The sequence below is a fragment of the Argentina silus genome, assembly GCF_951799395.1.
Source record: "Argentina silus genome assembly, chromosome: 4".
In the NCBI taxonomy this organism is placed as follows: Eukaryota; Metazoa; Chordata; class Actinopteri; order Argentiniformes; family Argentinidae; genus Argentina; species Argentina silus.
The window spans coordinates 14,745,045-14,761,093 of NC_139658.1; the positions used below are offsets into that span (position 1 = coordinate 14,745,045).

The window sequence follows — 16,049 nt, forward strand, 5'->3', positions numbered from 1 at the left end:
TAAATCTGGCGCTTTAGAGGCTTAGGTTGAAAATCAGGAGTCGAGGGAATGGTGTTGGGGCTTTCTTTGTGGTGTTTCATTTTTTTCTTTTCTTTTTTTTTCTTTTTTGAAGTTGAGTGAGACTTCAGTGGTTGATACAGCTTCATCTGATACACACTCTCGCTTTGGCTGGGAGGTGAGGCTCTGAGCCAATCAGAATGCCTTTTGTTCTCTCCTGTCTTATCTCACACTTACTTATGATTTATCACACACACACACACACACACACCAGCGTCACCAATCACATTTTCCAAACCCTTGAGGTTTTCCGCTCAGTCAGAAAGAGATGATGGGCCAACCATGGTGTGAGAAGGATCATTCTAATTAGATCTTCTGGGTTCTTTGATCCAAACCCATCCTATAAACACACTCTGTGCAATGAAGTTGAAAGATGTTTACACAAGCATAGAGCCCTAGAGCCGACGCATTCTCAGGGCACAAACACTCCTGTGTGTTTTAAAAGGGAGCTGTGAAACGTTGGATCGCAGCGCCAGGGCCGGGGGTCATCACTGATCCCCAGGTGTGCCAAAGCCCCTCAGTCCAACAGCGCCAGAGCTCTGTCACCCCGAGAGTCATCCTAGACTGTGACCAGCCAGGTCTGTCCCCATTCAGTAACAAAGACTTGGCTTTGCTGTGTTTGAGGATGTAGAGAGCCTTGGAGTGGTTTAAGGAAAAAGGGAGGAAAGTTACACTTAACATTACCGAAAAGAGATACATATTGAAACCTATAGAAATTAGATGGGTAAAATGTAGAGGTATATCGAAATAAATGTAAGAATTGGTCATCAAATCTGTCAATTTATGTGGAATCTTTCAGAAAAGACTTTAAAATGTACCTCTGGAGATCCATGTATTGACATGCCATGTCTTTATATTTACATTTGTCCATAAATGAAACTACATACAGTAGATTATACATGAAAGGCATGTTTCTGTTTCTCAAAATGGATGCTAGTAAACATGCATTTTGGAAACGGACCAATTCTTATGAATGTTAATATTTTTCATGGCTTAGACAATAAAATGTTATTCCCTATACATTACTTTCGTATTGTTCTATGAGCTTGTATTAAATTAAATCCATCTCTTTTTGGTATAGGTTAGTTGTGATAGCTTTAAAAGATTGGCCCATCTGCAGACCCCCCTCCTTGTATTTCAACTGCTCTGGCATCCTGAAAGTGTAGTGTCATATTTTAGTGTTTTATAGAATTTCATTATCATCTATGTCTAGGTCACTATTACTGAAGATTTTCTTGCTGTTGCATTGATATTCTTAAAAAATGGATACATTGTTACTTTTATTGTTGAAGTGTGCCATGGAATGTTTGCAGTGATTGTTATTTTTTCTATGGCTTGAAACACAGCTTGGCTTGAAACACACGCTATGCTTTTTAGATGAGGCCACTGCTGAGCGTTCCACCATCTGGAGTTGTGATTGTAATGAAAGATAAATGATGTCAGTTAGCTACAGGTTTGAGGTCAATTCTATTTCATCTTGGTCAACTCAGGAAATGACTTGATATTGCCCCTTTTTTTAAGGATTCTCTCGATTCACCAGTTGAATTTCAAGCAATTTCCTCAGTTCCTCAGGTCAAATGGAACCAACCCCATCCCTGGTCTGTTAACCAGTCCACAGCTCAACAGCCTGCGACAGAAGTTCAGTGTTGTTTGTAATTAGGCCAAAGGAAAGCCCTGTGTATTCACATACATGCACCATGTAAAACCCTCTTATATTCTAGAGTTTGGATGAACTGGTTAAAGGTTCCTTCACTTATATTTTTGTAATCAAAATGGCAGGAGCACAATCCAACTGTTTATTTGTTCAAGTTTAATGGAGTGATTTAATTGAGACTAACCCATGAAATTCCACAAAATGCACCATTATTTAGATTGAGCATTGTTGCATTTTTGTTGATTTGTTAGAATACTTGCTATATTTGCACCAAAAAGCCCTTGAAATGACTGAACCAATGATACAGAGGTCGGATGGGTAACTTGGCCCCAAGATAGGAAATGACTTGTCAAATTTAAAGTGGCTTGAAAGTCTCTAGATACGGCCTCTAGCTAGGTCCTTCAAGTAAACAAATGTATGACCTTGATGTGAATATTTCACTGCAATGACTGGTCACTAAAACCCACAGCCGTAGGTGCGTGGCCATCGTCAGATCGACTTTCATTCCAAAGCATTGCAAGTGTTTGTGTTACGATTGGTGCCATTTTGTTTTTTTCCTCTGTTGGAGTTAGATATTGTTTAATCAACATGGGAGGGTGGGCATCTGTGTGTGTGCCAAAGTGGGAGTGCCACGTTGTTGTTGTTTTAGCCAAACGGTCGGTTGGTCGTTTCTATCGGCCCAGTTTCCATTCTATGGGTTTGTCTTCTCTTCTGAGTGTTTGGCAGATGTGATAACCCGTCTCCTCAGACAGACACTGAGCCAACACCCAACCCTATTGACTTAAGGCTTCACTCTAGTTAACCAAGAAAGTGCCTCACGGGTTATTGATTTTAGTAGAGAATAATGTCACTGGGGCACCTCTCTCCCTCAACAAGTTGGTTGGTGTCAACCAAAAGGCCAATTTGCCCATGTGTCCCCCCTTCCACCCCAGACATTTACCCATCGGTCCCCCCTTCCACCCCATACATTTACCCATTTGTGCATATTGGCCAAGCACTCTGTACATAGCCTAAAACAAGAGAGCTTCTGCTTGGGTTTGTTTCACAGAACCAAGAAAAAGACCTTGATTCTCCAATTCACGTCTGCTCCAGTCCAATCCTGACTGTCTGGGTCCGTGAAGTTCCATTCCATTTTCAGCTATCCTATGTGGGGTTTTCACCTCCAATTCCAATTCATTATTCAATTCCATTCCATTCCATTGTTTTGTACACCAGCTCCATCTTGGCTCCATGGCTTGATTCCATTCCATTCTGCTGAAGTGCTTAACCCTACACACTCATGCACTGATGAGTGCACCATTTACAACAACATCACAGTCGCACCATTTAACTTTTTCTTATAAAGGGATATCAGGTGTGCCTGGGCCCTTGTTCCATCCCCCTGCTGGCTGCCATTTTAAATGTGACGCAAGCAACGCCCCAGTAGAGCATTTTTTTTTTTTTATTCCCTGAGCAACAGGACATTACATTCACCAGAGACGGAGGAAGAGAGACTGGAGGATTGGGGCTTCAACAACCAGTCTCTGTCTCTCACCCCTAAACTCTCTTTAGTCCTGAACTTGTTGATCTGTTCCTATGTGAGACAGCTAAAGATGTCTCTCTCCCTTATCCTATCTCTCTCAACATTTCTTTCTTTCCCCAAAACAGTTTCCTTCTCCCTCTCTCTTTACCCCTTGGACTGGTTTTGTCTTCCCTAAACCGGTCACTGCCCCACTCCCTTCTGTACATAATGTAAGGTTATTTATATTTCATTCCTGTCTGCTGCCTTGCTTTTTATTTTAATTTCTCTTTTTATTTCTTTGTGTATATTAAAACTGTACTGGGACCATTTTGAAATGTTTTTTGTTTTGCCTATTTTTAATTTGGTATTATTATTGTCTTAAGAAAATCCTATTTTTAATTTGCATCAGTTTGTTTTCTAGTGTTTTTGTTATTCAAAATTTGAATATATGTATATATATAATTATATATATGATAAAATTATATATAATTATATAATGCCAAATGGCCTTTCTAAGCAAGATACTGTTCAAACCTAATAAAGTGCTTGAGATTTTATCATTGATGCCTTGATTAATGTATGTGTGTGCATTATAAATATTTTCAGAAATTTAAGACAAAAACACAGAGAACAGATTGTTTTACCTAAGTATTCAATCCCTTTGCAATGGCACTCGTACACTTAGCCCAAATGTAACCTCATAGAGACCAGAAATGAGTGACGCCTTGCCACAAGTTAAACCAATGAAATACCTTGGCCATGTTTCCACACAGCGAGGACAAACTACTATTACCATCGACTTCTAAATGTTTTAATTTAAATACATCACAGACTGTTGGCCAAGCTTCATACACCAAACTTTTACCATAGCCAGCAGGTAAGCCTTTACCATAGCCAGCAGGTAAACCTTTACCATAGCCAGGAGGTAAACTTTTACCATAGGTAAATAGGTAGTAGGTAAATACAACATCATCTTTCTTTAAGTAAAGTGTTCAAGCAGAGTAATGCTTTCTTTGACTCCATTTTGTGTATAAAGCACACTTCTGGCAAAACAGAATTAATTTGTGAAAATGTGCTTACAATTTTTGTGGACGTTACATTCCAAGAACCCTCCCCCACATGCCCGTAGATGGTTGCTTGTTGTGTGCGTCGTCTTTTCCAACCGGGTAGGGCTATTTTGCTAGCTTGCAACATTGAAGATTTGGATTGCTTCCATTTGGGAGGTATGGCTATGTGAGACTAGCCCAAATGCAAAAAGTTCTTCAACAAATTACACAATAAGTTGAATTGAGTCTGAGCACCATAATAACAGTTGAAGCGATTGCTGAATGAATACCCTTGTCTTTGTAGGGTCCCTCAGTTGAATAGAGAATTAATTACACACTGTGCTGATCAGAATGTTGAACAATCCTCCCTGCCTGCCTACACGTCTCCCAGTTCCACTGAACCTGCTTTTAAAATGGCAGTGCACTGTTTTAACTGCCAAACTACACCACAAGCTTGTACAGTGCTATAAAAGTATTCACCCCCTGGACTTTTTCCACATTTCGTTGTGTTATAACCTGACTTTAAAATAGGTTTAATATATATTTTTTGTCACTGATCTACACCACATACCCTAAAATGTGAAAGTGAAAAATATTTGTTTTAAATATTTACCAATTAAAAATGAAAAGCTGAAAGTCAATAAGTGTTCACCCCATTTGCTATGACACTCCTAAAATTAGCTCAAATGCAAAAATGTCTTCCAGAATGCTGCAGCCTGTCTGGTGTTCAATCAAATTCTCCCATGTCACCCCCCTCCTCTCCACCCTTTACTGGCTCCCAGTAGCAGCTGAATGTCTGGTTTATTTAGTAGCAACATCTGATTCAAGACCTTAGTGCTCGCCTAGTAGAGCGGTAAAGGAAACAGCACCTCCCTATCTGCAATCGATGGTCAGTCCCCAAGCCCCGGCCTGATCACTCCGTTCTTCCACCTCTTCTGGCCACTTGACACCGCCATCTCTACAAGGACAGAGTGGTTGCTCTGCTCAGTCACGGCTCTTCTCTGTCTTGTTGGAATGAGCTTCCCACCACTGTCAGGATGGCAGAGTCACTACCTATCTTCCGCCGTAGAGACCTCCTCAGACCTCTCCACCCCCTAACACACTACATTACTGTTATACATTTTTTTTTAAATAATAAAGTTTCTTCCTTTCTTTAGCACTATGACTGCCCATGGCACGTTCTTATCGATGGTTTTACTTACGATGACTATCGAATAGTTGATACACTTACTTAGACAACTAGTTAATGAGAAATGCTGATCTCAGATTTGATGTTTCTGATGTAGCAGGCTAAGAACAACCCTAATGGAAACAAAGTGTGACCAGTGCTTGCAGTCTTCAGTCGCCACATGCTGACAGTCTAGTGCTCTTTTTAGGCTACTCTCAATGATGACTAATGGTGGTGTGGCTTGTTGCCTGGTCCTCCTATGCCCATCCAGGTCAGGAACTATTATTGAGTGTTTGGTTGGACTGGGTTTTAATCATTGTTGAACCCCTGCCCTGAATCAAATATTCATGCTGCTTTTGTAACTCTTAATTACCCCCACTGCATCATTCAGGAAAAGTGTTGGAATGCTCATGAAGGGAGATTGACTACAAAGCTATCCATGGTAGAGGTTGGTGAGACTAATCAATCAATCACTAGGTTTATTGTCCCCAAAGGGAAATTTGTAATGCAGTCCAGATAATCCACTCAGTGTGGTACACCTTTAGAAAAAAGGGTGTTCTTAGGCTTTTCCCTGTAACAGAACCCTTCGAAGAACACATTTTGTTGCCATGGAGAACAACCAGGATTTCCCCAGGATTTTTTAACAGCTGGCACTGGATAGCATTATCAAAACCCAACACTCGTTTATTCATGTCAAAATGCATGTAAAACGATTAATTCACTGAGGAACATCAGTTCGCTTTCCTTTTTCGAGATCAAAGATAGTTACTCTATCATTACTAAATATATAGTTTAATTTACCTCGTAATGGTTACATAGTGGCGCTGAAAAGTTCACAGTGTGGCGCAGCGCCACTCTTACATTCTTTAGGGAGAACCCTAAGAACCCCTGGGTTCCATGTCCCAAACGTTCTGCACACCACCAAAAGGGCTTCTTAACAAGCCAAATAACATTCTTTGGTTCTAGGTAGAACTTCCTTTTTTTAAAGAGCAGAAGCATTTGATAGGTTCCTAGTGTCTTTGGTGGGCATTTCCGGTCTTGAATTATGTTCAGGCTTTTAGTTCAGCCAAGCACTAAACACACTTGATTCCTTTCCATTAATCACAGTCCAACTTCAATGACAATGATACTCTAAATTCAGGACTGGTATTTCCCATCTCTGCAGTGGTGTAAGACTTAGGGCTCCAATGTGCAAACATGTAAAATGGGAGCGAAGTCCTCCATCTTCACTATAATATTTACAGTATATTAGACGCAATGAGACATAAGACAATGGGAGATTTGAATACTGCAACTAACATTTCCATGATATGCAAATGCATTTTCAGACTGTTTACTAAAACCTAGGTTGAATAATCACAGTTTTCTCAAAAACATGTTAAAACAAGGTCAATCATGCTGCAGACTATTCTGAGGTGTAAGGTATTTTTTGCTCTGCTCAACACTACTTGCTCCAGCAAATTGGGGCCCTTAGAGTTTCTAAACAGAGGGCCACATATCTTTAAAAAGGTCCTTGTTCTAACCTCATGTTCGTAGGCTCAGCTAAGGCTCATTGGGCGTCTCCTTGGTGACTCATCCCCTCACGCAGGCTGTCCCATGTCATTGGGCTGTAGCCAGCAGATTAACTATGTCAACAAAAACCAGACACGCTTGTCAAACACTTCGCAAATAGGAACTTGACTGGCATTTCAAACATGAAAATAAGCTGGGCAACTCTCCCAAATTCACAAGAAAAACGCTTGTCACACTGTAATTGAGAGAGATGTCGGCTGCTGGAGTGTTTGCTAGTGAGCTGTCATCCAGTGTCCCCATGGTCACCCTGTCTCACCGTCACTGGTAGGTGAGGGACAGGCCACAACACCATTGGGAACAGGTGCAAATACAGAGTAAAAAACAGGATGACCCTCTGTCTTTCTCTCTGATAAGCTGACTAGAGCCACTTTAAAATGGTGTGAAATGATAATGACTATATACACTCACCGGCCACTTTATTAGGTACACCTTGCTAGTACCGGGTTGGACCCCCTTTTGCCTTCAGAACTGCCTTAATTCTTTGTGGCATAGATTCAACAAGGTGCTGGAAACATTCCTCAAAGATTTTGGGCCATATTGACATGATAGCATCACGCAGCTGCTGCAGATTTGTCGGCTGCACATCCATGATGCGAATCTCCCGTTCCACCACATCCCAAAGGTGCTCTATTGGATTGAGATCTGGTAACTGTGGAGGCCATTGGAGTACAGTGAACTCATTGTCATGTTCAAGAAACCTGTTTGAGATGATGTGAGCTTTGTGACATGGCGCGTTATCCCGATGAGAAGATGGGGACACTGTGGTCATAAAGGGATGGACATGGTTAGCAACAATACTCAGGTAGGCTGTGGCGTTTAAACGATGCTCAGTTGGTACTAAGGGGCCCAAAATGTGCCAAGAAAATATCCCCCACACCATTACACCACCACCACCAACCTTTGAGTTACTGTTGCCTTTCTATCATCTCAAACCAGTCTGGCCATTCTCCTCTGACCTCTGGCATCAACAAGGCATTTTCGCCTAGAGAACTGCTGCTCACTGGATATTTTCTCTTTTTCTGACCATTCTCTGTAAACCCTAGAGATGGTTGTGCATGAAAATCCCAGTAGATCAGCAGTTTCTGAAATACTCAGACCAGCTCGTCTGGCACCAACAACCATGCCACATTCAAAGTCACTTAAATCACCTTTCTTCCCCATTCTGATGCTTGGTTTGAACTTCAGCAGGTCGTCTTGACCATGTCTACATGCCTAAATGCATTGAGTTGCTGCCATGTGATTGGCTGGTTAGATATTTGCGTTAACAAGCAGTTGAACAGGTGTACCTAATAAAGTGGCCGGTCAGTGTATATTTGTAATGTACTGCAACGAACAGAGAGGTAGAGTAGCTTGTACGGAGCAAGGATAGAACGGACGGTCTCCGGTTTCCCATACTGACTCACTGGCCAAGAGAATTAGCCTCCTTTGTGGAGAGGCTGAAGTGCCTACAGTATATACTGAAGAACAAGCCTTCATGCCTCTCTATTCCAAGTCCCGCACAAGGATACATCTCTGGCCTCACAGGCGCCATCCGACTGCTAACACCAATGTAGTGAACAGTGCAGTAACCCGTCTTGCTAGCTACAGCAAGATAATTAGATTTGGGTAGGTTAGTCATAGTATGTTTCCAATACAGTGCCTTGTAATTGATACATATTATAGCCTAATAGGGGCATACTTTTCCAACGTGTACCATAGTTTCCTTTTAAAAACACAATTGATTTATGTGTTTTGTCTTCCATGGGCATTTTCCACATGGTGATGAGTGAACCTCACATTATTAGGCATCACTTGAGATTTTGTAGACATTGTTTTACGTATGTTCCTCAATGTACGTCACTGCATATGTCTGTGTTGATTTTGGTGTAAGGGTGGTGATGGTGTGTGTGGGGTGAATTAGGCAGAGAGTGAAAAAGGATGTCCCATGGGGGGGGGTCAGAATGTTTGAAGATGATAATTGGAATTGAGTGGATTTTACGCACGTCCCTCGTCCCCCAAGGCTGTTCAGCTGACCACTGGCACTGCTAGGAGCAAAGGGGTCAGGGATGGGCGGGGTTGGGAGGGGGGGGTGGGGGTGGTAAGCATCAGGTTGGGACATAAATTGAGGAGGAGAAAGAGGAGGCTTTTGAGAAGCAGAGTAGCTCTACAACACTCACTACGACTGGGACAGAGATTTGCCACTAAGTTACAGACAGATTGAAAGGAAGAAGTGGTAGACTTGCTAGACGCCTACAGTGACGACCAATTCCATAAAGCAGAGGGATAAGCAGACAAAGGATCAAAGGTAAGAGTGCCAGATTTACTTTTACTGTGAGTTCGGTCCAGAATTCTATCTGGATGTTAGTAGGTTCATAGTGTGATCTTGGGGAAGGTTTTATCATTAAGTATAGTAAGTATAGGTCTGACGACATTAGCCTCTGGTCATGGATCTGCGAACTAGCTACTCAAAGCCTGGTCAGACCCTTTTGCATCCGTGTGATTTTGAGAGAAAATAGAAAAATAAATCTTCCAAGAAGGTACTTTTCAGCCAGTAATGTGGTGGTGGGTCTCCAAATGGAAACAGGGTTGATATTTATATATTCATATTAACTGTATATTTATATTTGATCAGCTAAAGTTTCATCACATTTCTTTGGTATCATTACCAACCACTTCCAATTCAACCTGAAAGCACATAACATTTATAAAGACCCAATGAACCAATGGTCATGAACCAAAGATAGATTTCTTCTCACCCTAAAACACTGTAGTCGTTCCCTTTTCTCTAGCTCTAACAGTACATTTTCTATTGCCAGGTACCCTCTCATCCATAGTTTGTTGGCGGGTGTCTCACCCTCTCTCTCTCTCTCCCTCCCTCCTTCCTTACCCAGCTCTACAATGGCATGTGTGGCGAGACTTGTGCTGCTCTTGGGGTTGTTGCTGTGTCTGGGGGTGCAGTTGTCCTCCTCTCAGCATTGGTCTCATGGCTGGTACCCTGGGGGCAAGAGGGAGCTGGACTCAATCAGCACCTCAGAGGTGGGTCACAACAGAATAACAATGACTTGAATTCATATAGAGCTTTTTCAACCAGATCTCAGTGCTTCCGATTGTACAGTGTGTGTGTGTGTGTGTGTGTGTGTGTGTGTGTGTGTGTGTGTGTGTGTGTGTGTGTGTGTGTGTGTGTTCATTGCCTGTCTGGATCATGTCAGCCATTTATTCCGCCATTCTTATGCAGATGAGTCAGCAACTATAATTGCTATATCAAGCTGTAATGTTGAAAAACCCAAATGTATGCAGCCTGTAAGAAATATAAAAACGGCAAAAACAAAATTCAACTCTCTCGTGTAGAAAGGTTAAAAAGCCTTTATGGAATGTTTGCTTTTTGCATGGCCAGAATAATAACACACACCGACGCAGTGCGGCTGTACCCAGCCTTAGTCAGGGGACTGAGAGCCGACAGGTAGCTGTAAATCTGTGTGAAATTTACAAAAATAATGAATCTGAAAAAATGTGTAACACACATAACCTAGCACGAATATTCGGCTGTGGACAAACAAGCTTTGGACTGTGTGGACTGGCAGAAAATCACTAAATGACTCCTTTTCCCCTCCCCCCAAACTTTCTCTCTACCCCTCGTTTTCTTTACCTCTCAGATTTCAGAGGAGTTTAAGCTCTGTGAGGCAGGTGAATGCAGCTACCTGAGACCCCAACAAAGAAATATCCTCAGGAACATTCTTGTGAGTGTGAGTGGTTGTATGGAGGGGAAGGCAGAAGTACAGTCATGTACTGATACGGTATTAGGTGGCCTGCAGAGGCAGTTTTACTACCGTGGTGTAAGAGAGGCTCTCACTTGGTAGTTTAAAAAAAAACAAAAAAACAGTGACACATTTTTACTACCCTCATTTAAAAAAACATATTGAACCACAGATTGAACATAGTGAACCACAGATTGTATGACTTTGTGGTTTTAATAATAGCTTTTCTAAAATAAATAGCTGAATATATTCTGAAAATATGTATTTTTTATAAGGTGTTTCATAGATACTGTTTCATTATATTATATATATTTAACATATCTATTTCTTCAGATAAGCACAACTTTATACAGAATGCAACACTGTCGGTGTATTTTGACAGATAATAAGATTTGATTGCCTTCAAATCAAATGTCTGTAGCCTTATCTTTATCTTATCTTATGTTGAGTAGGAAAAATACTACATGGCACATTTACTTCAACTCTGTTTGCAGTTGGATGCCCTGGCCAGAGAATTCCAGAAGAGAAAGTAACAACAACCCACTGTGGCCAATAAGCTTGTCCTGGATCCAATGGCCTGCTTTTTCTACCATGGAAACCATTATTCCAATCCTACTTTGTTTCTCATATGACCACTATTGTCCTTTGTCTCCAAGTCCAACATTGTGGTTTATAACATCCCAAATTGGTCCTTGCATTCTCTTACCAGCATTAACAACTAATTGTTCATTAGTGGTATCCCATTTTGCTTTAGGAATTACAAATGTCACATGCACAGGTATTTCCTGTAATAAAGTATCTATTTTGATATCAATGTCTTCATCTTTGTCCTCTTCAATTGATTAAGGTATAGAATGTGGAGCAAGAAAGAACAGCAGCTATCAAGGACCCTGCTACAGCATGTATTATCCTAAGATTTTACTTTGATCATTTCCAGGGTGTATTTGTAACACTGAATTATCCTGGTGGAGGTTCATTTTATAACACGTTGAGACTTTCTTTGGCTGAACTAATGAACAAAGCTTTAAAAGCACTGTCACTGATCACCGCATGCTACAGCCACTTACAACATGGAAACAATGGAGCAAATACATTCAACATATTTCTATTACAACAACATTGGTTTCCATTAGAGATGTTGTCAAGATCAGACAAGCAGGGGCGTCATGCACCCGATACTTTGGGCCCTAACCCAACACAAATAAGTTGACGGTTGTAATGCCTATTAGTAACATAGGCAGATATCACACAGCACTGTAGCAATCTCCTAAAATGTTGGTCCAGCATACTGCCATTTCTCAGGAAGGATGGAGAAAACGGAACAAAAGATAAATGACATTCAATCATCAAACGATTACAAGGAATTCACAATTCACATTGAGCAAAAGATGATCAAATTAAGTTAATGATGCATTGGTATTCCAGTTGTCAGCTCAGTTATAGGCTGCGCCATCAGGCCCTCTCTCTTGTCTCTGTCCCCAGAAGGATGTGTTTTGACTCAGTCCAAGCTGCTCAGTCCAAGTGCCATAGTAAACACATTGACCTCAGGATGGGCGCTGGCTGCCCATATGATAAGACAGGGAGCAAGAGAGGGACTGAGTGAGGTCATTAGATTTGCTGTCTCGGGTACTTTTCCACTGCTTGTCATTTTTTATTTGAGTACCGGCCTTCTGCTCCTCAGAGATACTTCCTACTTTGACAGCAGAGTCACTACCAATCTTCCGCCGTAGATTGAAGACCTATCTCTTCAGGCTACATCTTAACAGTCCCTCCTAAAGACCTCTTCACCCCCCTACCCCCCTGTACAAGTTCCTCTCCTGTTAATAAATAAAAATAAATAAATAATTTAAAATAAATTCCTTCTTCTAGCATTGTGACTGCCTATGGCCCCTGGTCTGAGCATTGATTACTTTATCTTATGATGGCTGATGGATAGATGATTCACTTACTTAAACAAATGTATTTGTTGTAAGTCGCTTTGGATAAAGGTGTCTGCTAAATGCCATAAATGTAAATGTACTTTGCTGTGTGCAGTATCTCTCTATTGTGCGCACATTGTATTCGTTGATTGATCTGATCTTATCTTTTGACTTTGCACATCACACCTAAACCCAGTCAGTATCTGATTCCTTCACATCTGCAAGCACTGAAGGGGTAGGAGCTTGGGGGAAGCTATGAATTTAGCCTGGGCCCTTTAGTGTCCTCACTGTACTGCTCTCATTTATTTAGTTCAATCACATCAATGAGCCAAAGGAAAAAGGACTGGGGAAGGTTACATCCCAATGATACGTTTAGATGGCTTATTATGGATAATACATATAAATACGAGAATAGAAATATTATTTTATATTACAATAAACGTCATCATTGTTCATGTACCAACCACACCCGCTGCAAAGTAAACAAACTCATTTTCTTAAAATTAGTGTTTTTAAATTCTGAAAATATTACTGACCAGAGTGAGAGAAACCGCACTTTGGTTGTGAAATTCCATTTCCTCATGTTATAAAAACACATTTTTATCAAAACAATATGATTCTTCATGTTGTGAATCGTTCCGTGTGCTATGTATCTAACATATCATAAACATTGGATTTAAAAAGTCTGATTTCGTAACCCAATGTATCCGATAATAAGCACCGAGCACTGTTGGCAGAGCGGTGCCGCTGTCTAGCAGCACCTTTTAAGAATGTACATGTTGTGGTGGTCGTCTTCAAAATTGTTTCCGCGGGCCATAGAAAGCTAAATAAAGGTGATATGAGATAAATTGAACGTAAAAGGGTTTGAAAATGAAATGCTCGGCGTTCGCTCAGTGCTCCGTTGACATTTCACAAAGATACACCACTTGTGAAGAACACTAATTTTGCGTTAATATGAAAAGCGTATACAAAAAAATATATCAAAATCGACATGTTTTATGTCCTGCGGATTCGAGAAGAAAGATGATGAGTTCAACGAGAAAGGGAGCCTGTCAGGTAGCCTAATGTGAGATTTTTACATTTTTAGACATTTAGCACAGCCATTATCCATTATCCTTCGAACAAGTACATTTGTCAAAGGTAAGTGAATCATCTATACATCAGTCATTGTAAGAAAAACAAATCTATGCTAGGACCAATGGCCATTGGTAGTCACAATGCTAGAAGAAGAAAGATAAAAAAATATTATTATTATATAACAGTAGAGAAACTTTACAGGGGGGTAGTGGGGATGAAGAGGTCTTTAGGAGGGACAGTCAAGATGTAGCCTGAAGAGATGGGTCTTCAGTCTACAGTGGAAGATAGGTAGTGACTCTGCAGTCCTGACAGCAGTGGGAAGCTCGTTCCACCACCGGGGTGCCAGGACAGTGAAAAGCCATGCCCGGCTGCATCCAGGTAGAGGCAGCGGTGCCAGGCAGCCAGCCGAGGTGGAAGAGCAGAGTGATCGGGCAAGGGTTTGGGGGCTGACTATTGCTTGCAAGTAGGGAGGGGCTGTTCCCTTTGCCGCCTGGTAGGCGAGCACCAGGGTCTTGAATCTGATGCAAGCTGCTACCGGGAGCCAATGAAGGGTGTGAAGGAGGGGGGTGACATGGGAGAATTTGGGGAGATTGAACACCAGACGGGCGGCAGCATTCTGGATGAGCTGCAGAGGTCTGATGGCAGAGGCGGGGAGCCCAGCCAAGAGTGTGTCGCAGTAGTCAAGGCGGGAGATTCTAAGTGGCTGGACCAAGAGTTGTGCTGCTTCTCTCATGAGGAATGGACGTATCTTTCTGATGTTGTAGAGGAAGAATCTCCAGGAGCGTGTTGTCGCTGTGATGTTCGCCGCACAGGATAAGTGGTTGTCAAGGATTACCCCAAGAGCACAGAGAGCAGTCTCAGTAGAGTGCCCAGCCTTAAATCCAGATTGGTGAGGGTCAAGGAGGTTGTTCAAGAAGGAGATAGTGAGACAGTTGGTTAGAGATAGCACATTCAAGGGTTTTAGATAAGAAGGAGAGAAGGGAGAAGTCTGTAGTTATGAACAGCAGATGGGTCAAGAGTTGGTTCCTTGAGAAGAGGCTTGACTGTCTTAAAGGCAGCTGGGACAGATCCTGTGGATAGAGAGAAATTGATTATGGTAAGAAACGGAAGGAGGACTTTGCAAATGGATTGGAGAAAGGGGGAGGAGATAGGATCGAGAGAGCATGTGGTTGCCCGCTTGGATGTGACCAGTTTTAGAATATCCTCAGGGGAGAGGGGGGAAAGAGCTGATAAACCAGAGACTGAGTGTAGCGCAGTAGGTTTGGGAGGAGTGGTAGCAATGTTGGCAAGAGGTAGAGAGAAAAGCCTGCTAATGTCATCAACCTTCTTTTCAAAGTAGGTGACAAAGTCATCAGCAGACAGGGAGGAGGGAGGAAGGGGAGGAGGTGGGTTGAGGACTGAGGAAAATGTGGAGAACAGTTTCCTTGGGTCAGAGGATTGAATTTTGGAATGGTAGTAAGACGCTTTAGCAGTTGATGCAGAGAAGGTGTAGTTGAGGAGGAGAGAGAGATAAGGTTTTAGGTCATCAGGGAGGCCGGTTTTACTCCATTTCCTCTCAGCTGCCTGGAGCCCTATTCTACAAGCTTGCAGGGTTTCAGACAGCCAAGGAGCGTGTGGAGAGGATTGTGCTGGCCTTGAGGTGAGTGGACAGAGAGAGTTGAAGGATGAGGAAAGAGTGGACAGGAAGGTGGAGGAGGCTGCATCAGTGGATAGAAGGGAGAAGGATTCAACAGAGGGTAGGGAGGATAAGACAGAGGAAGAGAGAACGGTGAGGGAGAGGGTACACAGGTTGCGACGAGAGGATACATTGTGGTTAGAGTCTGACTGGGAGGGGGTGATTTGAGGGGAAGGGAGAAAGATACAAAATGATGATCAGAAACTGGAAGTGGGGTAACAGTAAGGTTGAAGGTATGGGAGGATCTGGTGAAGACAAGGTAAAGTCGAAGGTGGAGAGAAGGTCAAGTACTCCAGACGAGTGAAGCTTGTCTGACTGGATTTTGATGTCAACCAGTAGTGTAAGCGGTGTGCTGTCCTCAGGGAAGAAGCTGAGAAGGACATCCATCTCTTCTAAGAAGTCGCCACGCTGACTCAGTCTGGAGACAGACTTCACCACTCAGTCCAAATGTACTTAGTTCTAGTCAGAGCTGAGTAGGCACTTAAGTACCTTGCAGAGACGTTTCAGCCCCTCCCACTGGAGATTGACAGCAATTGGTTTCAAGCAGATTGTTTTCAACATTAACTAGGCCCCAGGACTTCAGGCAGGATAGCCACAGCAATACTATTAGCAACACACTGAGTTAAACAAGATTAAATTAATTTCC

At 42.1% G+C, this 16,049-nt stretch overlaps 1 protein-coding gene across 1 annotated transcript; it reads left to right on the plus strand.

The window, feature by feature from the left end:
- Nucleotides 1-9,875: 9,875 nt before the first annotated feature.
- Nucleotides 9,876-11,429, plus strand: gnrh2 (gonadotropin-releasing hormone 2; the record flags this gene model as incomplete). The annotated part of the gene is made up of 3 exons (XM_083668899.1): nucleotides 9,876-10,013; nucleotides 10,631-10,714; nucleotides 11,227-11,429. The coding sequence occupies 3 exons, from the start codon at nucleotides 9,876-9,878 to the stop codon at nucleotides 11,263-11,265; spliced, it is 261 nt and encodes an 86-aa protein (XP_083525025.1). The 3' UTR covers nucleotides 11,266-11,429.
- Nucleotides 11,430-16,049: the final 4,620 nt, after the last annotated feature.